Source organism: Triticum dicoccoides, chromosome 7B (assembly GCF_002162155.2).
Source record: "Triticum dicoccoides isolate Atlit2015 ecotype Zavitan chromosome 7B, WEW_v2.0, whole genome shotgun sequence".
NCBI classification, from domain to species: Eukaryota; Viridiplantae; Streptophyta; class Magnoliopsida; order Poales; family Poaceae; genus Triticum; species Triticum dicoccoides.
Genome location: NC_041393.1, coordinates 774,476,026 through 774,482,314, shown reverse-complemented (window position 1 = coordinate 774,482,314; position 6,289 = coordinate 774,476,026). Strand labels below are relative to the sequence as shown.

The 6,289-nt window shown below is 47.2% G+C and overlaps 1 protein-coding gene across 1 annotated transcript in view; it reads right to left on the bottom strand.

Annotated features, from left to right (window-relative positions):
• Positions 1-335: 335 nt before the first annotated feature.
• Positions 336-6,289, bottom strand: part of LOC119340846 (disease resistance protein RGA2-like) — an 8,595-nt gene continuing 2,641 nt past the window's right edge. The window contains exons 2-4 of the mRNA XM_037612755.1: positions 5,023-5,041; positions 1,130-4,209; positions 336-984 (exon numbers count right to left, since the gene is read on the bottom strand). Coding sequence (XP_037468652.1) covers positions 1,167-4,209; positions 5,023-5,041 — 3,062 coding nt within the window. The 3' untranslated portion in view covers positions 336-984; positions 1,130-1,166. The remainder of the gene's footprint in view (positions 985-1,129; positions 4,210-5,022; positions 5,042-6,289) is intronic.

The window sequence follows — 6,289 nt, the reverse complement described above, 5'->3', positions numbered from 1 at the left end:
CGCGCCAGAACTAGCGTCCCACGCCGCCTGGTGCCTGGAGAGGAGGGGAGAATCCCCGCCGCCGCCGACCCGCCCGGGCTTTGCCCGGCGGCGGCGAGGGAGTGGGAGGCGGGGCGGGAGGGCTGGCGGCGGCGCGATTTAAGGTTCCTCCCGGGCCGCCCGCGGGAGCGGCACGGGGGGACCCGGGGAGCTCAGATGCTTAATGAAGTGAAGGAAAAATGAGTTTCATCATATTGTCAGGTAGATCAATAGTTTTTGCTTTCCTTTGCATGAGTACTTCTTCCTCTCATTTACTCCTGTTTTGAAATACACGATGTTTTAGACATGCTCCAAAGATGAAAAATAAGAAATTAGTATTTTAAAATGAGTATTGGTGCCGTTTGGTCAAAAGAACAGATGTTGTTTGTCGATAATGCAGATTCGTCGCCTTGGTGGTGCGTGCAATGAGTGGCTTTTTGCAAGCTTTTCGGTTTTAATAATCTAATCTCGTTGCTACGTAATACGTGCTGATTGGATGCTTTCTGCTAGGCTTGAACTACGGGCCAGCTAAAGACACACAGCACAAGGGGCCGGCACAGTTCCACGCATGTGAACCTAGCAGCAATAAATATTAACACACGATCATGGAATTCGAATATTGCTGATGGCTTCTTCCACCTAGATAAAGTTTGTGGTTCGCATTTCACAACAGTCCAGCCCAAAAACAATTCTCCGAGCAGACGACGGAACTTCTTCACAGCTAGCCACTCCTCCGCACCAAGCTTCGGGCCGGTCACAGAAGCCAACATCACAATAGGCATAATTAAATTATATACAAGTGTTGGCAAAGTAGGTGGAGCTGTCGAGGGCAAGGAGGACTATATTGCAGAAATCAGCAATGAAAGTGAACTGAGGCATCAACCGACTGACACATGGGAGAGCTTAACTGCATGATGAGAGCTTGAGAGACTCACTCCACCTCAATGACCCATGGTCCTTCGAGTCCTGATATTTGAAATAAATGAATAAGGAAACCTTTAAATTAATGAAGGGGACTTATAAATACATAAGATACTTCAAGATCAAACAAATATGAAATAACAAAGTACAAAATGTCATCTCATTGAGAGCGAGCAGGTGAGGTATTTACCTTTCTGTTCCTATATAGTTCCAAATCTGGATGAAAATTAATTAAAATATTTTGAACGGATATGCTCAATTTTTGGCCAGCTTTCACCATGAGGTGATTGACAACTCTTCTTCAAGAGTTCAGAACCACTCACACATATGCAGTAGAGGGAGGATGGCAAATCTGGTAAAAATGATAGATTGGGGCATCGAATAATTTGGAGCATCGTCAGACATGAAAAGCACTTCAAATCTGGCAATGAACTGATTTCACAATTCATAAATAACAAGCGGTCGACAGATGACAAATCTGCTGATTCTTCAAACGAAAAGAATCGCTCCTTGCATTCTGAAATAGCGAGAGTTCCTGGAACTGTAAAACCTTCAGATAGGAGCATGTGGTTGAGCATTACAGGGCTGCTAACATAGAGGGAATTCTCAACACGCAGCTGTGATATGCAATTCATACTGAGGTTCGGGACATTTGTAAAATGTGCATCCAATAGTGGCGAAGACAAGCCTTCAAGAAAGCACAAGTGCTGCAGATTGTGTAGTGATAATGATTTAAGGGAGGTTAAATGACCAATCGACAACGATGAAGAAGTTCTGCACCAAATCATGCCAAGATGTTTCAGGTGCGGCAAGTCACTACTGAAGAGATCAGCTGCAACCAAACAATGTTGTATGAAGACACTCTCAAGGGACAATGGCAAAAACTCTGACCCACGTGTCAAGTCTAAAGAAGGGCAGCTCCGTAATGAAATTCCTGAAAGAGCGGTAGCAGCTCGTAACCCCCCTAGTGCTCTAAGGTACCAGCATGAGTCGATGTGCAAGCAATGAAGCTTTGTCAACTGTTGGAGGACATCTGGTGATGGAAGTGTAGTTAAAGTCATAATCTCTTTTAATGACAAATGTCTCAGTGAAGGGAGACATTCAAGGCAAATAGCTAATGCTGCATCTGTAATAATGCATGAAGAAAGGTCAAGCCGACAAAGCCTTGATGGTGGAACCAGTGGCATGCCGATGTTCCTTGTACAAATGAGTCTTATCCTCTCCTCATGGCACCATATCCATGTCTTGATGGTATCCTCTTTTCCCAATCCTCTTTCTAGAGCACATTCAATTATTTGAAGCTGAGACATATCAGCATCCATCGAAATCACCAACCGCTTCACAGATGAATGTTCAGCAGATAGTATCTTCCTGATTTCTGATTCTGAATCCACCTCCCACATGGAAGAAAGCTGCGATACCAACCAGTCTGTCATCAAAGTGTTATCCCTCTGGTCTTGTTGTTCTAGCTCGTCGCTGGAGATAAATACAAGCAGTGGACATTCCTCAATCTTTAAATCTTTAAGACCTGCAGGAAGAGATGGTAACGTTACCAGGTTTGGGATATTCGTGAGGACAAGTGAGGAGCAATTCCCAAATACTTTAGATGGCAGGCCTTGTAATGCACTGCAATTAACAAGTGCAAAAGATTCTAAATTCTGAAAATAAGAACCCTCAAGGAACCAGCCTGGATATTTTATAGATCTGTAGCCTTTAATAGTAAGACTCCCAAGTTGAGTCGGTGGCATTAGACCTTCCAATGTCTCCAGATGTAAACTATTAGTAGTCATGTCATTGTTGGAACTCCATTCAAGGCGCAAGCTTTCAAGATGACTTTTCAGATGAAGCTTTGACTCCAAGGCCTCCTTTGCAGTGACGTTTTCAAGATTCGTCACATTCAAATAGCCACCAAGCTCGTTCATGTCCCTAAGCTGGCACAACTCAAATCCCTTCTGCTTTTGCACGGAAAAATTATGAAGTCCTTGGAGCGAGGTTAACTTGCCTATGTAAGGGATTTGAGGCAGATCATGCACATGCTTGCCTCTGTGACTGATTCCTTCGAGATAACACAACTTACTTAAATTGCATATTTTGTCCGGCAAACTCTTAACTTTGTCACTGAAATGAAGGAATTGTAAATGGTAAAGAGTACACAATGATCTTGGCAATTCAGAAATCCATGTGTTGCTGATGTTCAAATAGCGAAGATGCTTCAGCTTACCAACTGATTCTGGCAACTTCCAACTATTGTAAAATGACAAAGACAGTACACGTAACTTCTTCAAATTCTCCAATAGCCCAATAAAAACATCATTTACTTCATCTATCAGCGGATGAATGCAGATAACAGTGCGCAAATGATGTAGCTTGCAAATGCTTTGCTTGTGCTTTTGTATACTCTCAACACAAATAGATAAATGCTGGATAGTGCAGGGTATTTCTGTCACCTTATCATCATCCAGTCTATAGCAATCTTCTTTGGAGAGTGACTGTGCCATATCATGAATGAGATCATGCATAACATAGGACGTACCAGTGTACATATTATAAACTCGTTGAAAGAATGAAACATTGGCCATCTCAATAAAGCAATCCTTTCCCATATCTTCTGTTCTCTTGTCCACATTGCTCGAATCAATAAGTCCCTCTGCCATCCACAGGTGAACCAACTCCTTAATTTTATAATTGTAGCCTTTTGGATATAAATTGCAATATAGAAAACACCTCTGCAGACTTGGATCTAACTTCTGGTAACTCCACAGAAGTGCTTTAGTGGGATCACTTAAGTTGTCAATCCTTAGAGCATTTTCCCATTCAGCCTTATCCTTTTTCCTGCCGAGCTGTAAACCCACAGTTTTTGCTGCCAGAGGAGATCTTCCAAATTTTTTAGCAAGCTTCTCTGCAATAGTTTCCAGCTGCTCACGTAACCTCTGGTCTGCCGTTTCTGCTCCAGAAAAGGAATGGTACTTGAAGAGTGCTAAAATATCGGTAGGTTCCATGTCTTTCAAACAAATGATTTCATTACAGAAAAATGGAGCTGGGAGTATATTTGATCTAGAAGTTACTAAAACTTTGCTTCCTGTCTGCTGAGAAATTAGAGGGGACAATAATTTCTCCCACTCCATCTCATTGGTGTTTTCTTCAAACCAGACATCGTCCAATACAAGAAGGTATCTGTTTGACTTTTGCAGCATGTCCCTTAATTTGCACTGTAGAGTGTCAAGGTTACCAATACATGGGCATTCTCCCTTTGCTGCTGATTCAGGGCATCTCCAGCCGCGCCCCCAAGAAGGCCTCCCCAGGCGATTTTTTCGCGCCGGCGCCGAAAAAACGTCCCAGTCGCGCCCCCAGGACGCCGAAAATCGCCGGTTCGGGCCTTTTTTCCGCCCGGCGGTCACAGGCCGAACCCGGCGCGCTGGGGAGCCGTTGGGGGCTCTGGCGCTAGTGAAAAGCGCGCCTGGCCCACGCCGACAGGGGAAAAGTCAAGTTTTTCTTCCCCGACTCGCCTCGCACCCCCCGCGCCCTCGGCCACCACTAGCTGTATCCCGGCGACGGTCGCCGGCCTACTCCGCCTAGATAGCCATTCCCCGCCTGAAAATAGCAGCGCTTCGCCGCGGCAACCCCTCCCCGCAGCACTAGGCGGTGCCGGCCGCCGTTTCCGGCCGCGGAGGCGCGGTTTAACGGCGGGTACACGCCCACGAGCGCAAGGTGTTCGGCGTTTTGACTGACTCGGCGATGGACTCCGATGAGGAGGAAGAGCTCGCCGCGCTGCTGGAGGTGGAAGCCGCGGCCGACGTCCAGGATGAAGAGCATTTGATGGTGCTCGCCGCCCTCGCCCAACTGCTGGCGAGCAATGAAAAGCCGCGTCGAGGTGGCTCGGCGCCGGGGCGGGTGAAAGCAAAGAACCGGCATCGTCTGCAAGGCTACTGCATGCTCTACTCCGACTACTTCGCCGATGCTCCACTTCATGGCGAGAGAACATTTCGGCGCCGTTATCGGATGAGCCGAAAGCTCTTCCTCAGGATTGTGAATTCCATCCGGGAGTTCGACAACTACTTCAAGTGCAAGATGGATTGCACTGGCGCTCTTGGATTCACGTCCATCCAGAAGTGCACGACAGCGATGAGGATGCTTGCATATGGAGCTCCCAGTGATTCACTCGACGACTATGGGCGCATGGCCGAGTCCACCAGCATAGAGTGTTTCTACAAGTTCTGTCGGGCAGTGGTTGCAGTGTTTGGGCCACAATACTTGAGAGCATCCAATGCGGAAGACACTGCTCGGATCCTAGCCCAGAATGCAGCAAGAGGATTTCCTGGGATGCTTGGAAGCATCGACTGCATGCATTGGAAATGGAAGAACTGCCCATTTGGTTGGCAGGGGATGTACAAAGGCGCCAAAGGCGGTTGCAGTGTGGTGCTTGAGGCGGTAGCCACACAGGACCTCTGGATTTAGCACTCCTTCTTTGGTATGCCAGGAACTCACAATGACATCAACGTGTTGCAGTGCTCTCCTGTTTTTGCCAAGCTCGTTGAGGGTCATTCTCCTCTGGTGAACTTCGAGATCAATGGGCACCAATACAACAAGGGGTACTATCTAGCTGACGGCATCTATCCGCGATGGTCGACATTTGTGAAGACGATCTCAAACCCTGTGCCAGGAGGCAAGAACGCCTGGTTTGCGAAGGTTCAGGAGGCTTGCAGGAAGGATGTCGAGCGGGCATTTGGTGTGCTCCAATCTCGATTCGCTGTTGTTCGGTACCCCGCTCAGACCTGGTCGAAAGATCAAATGTGGGAGATCATGACTTGTTGTGTCATCTTGCACAACATGATCATCGAGAGCGAGCAAGAAGACCCAGTGTTTGACACTGAACCATACTACAGGCAGGGTCCTCTAGCCGAAGTTGATCACCAGCTACCGGCAACTTGGACTGCCTATCTCAGTATGCGTCAAGAGATCCGAGACCCACAGGTGCATCATCAACTGCAGAAAGATCTGAGCACCTATGGAGGCTCAAGGGGGACGCCGCGTGATGAAATACGAGTTTTTATTTGTTGAACTATATAATTTGTATTGAACTATTTGTTGTTGTACTATTTTGTTGAAGTATTTAATTTTTCTGTGATGAAATATGTGATAAGGAATAATTATGTTGATAAATGAACGCCGAGAAAGGGCGAAACCACGCCGAATATGGGCCTATTCTCGCCCATATGGGCCGTTTAGTCGCCGAAATTGGGCTGCCAAGTGGGCCAATTTCGGCGCCTGGGGGCGAGCTGGGGGCGGCGACTGGGCGAAAAACCGCCCCCAGCGCCGAGTGTCTCGCCGGCTCGCCCCCAGGGGGCGATTT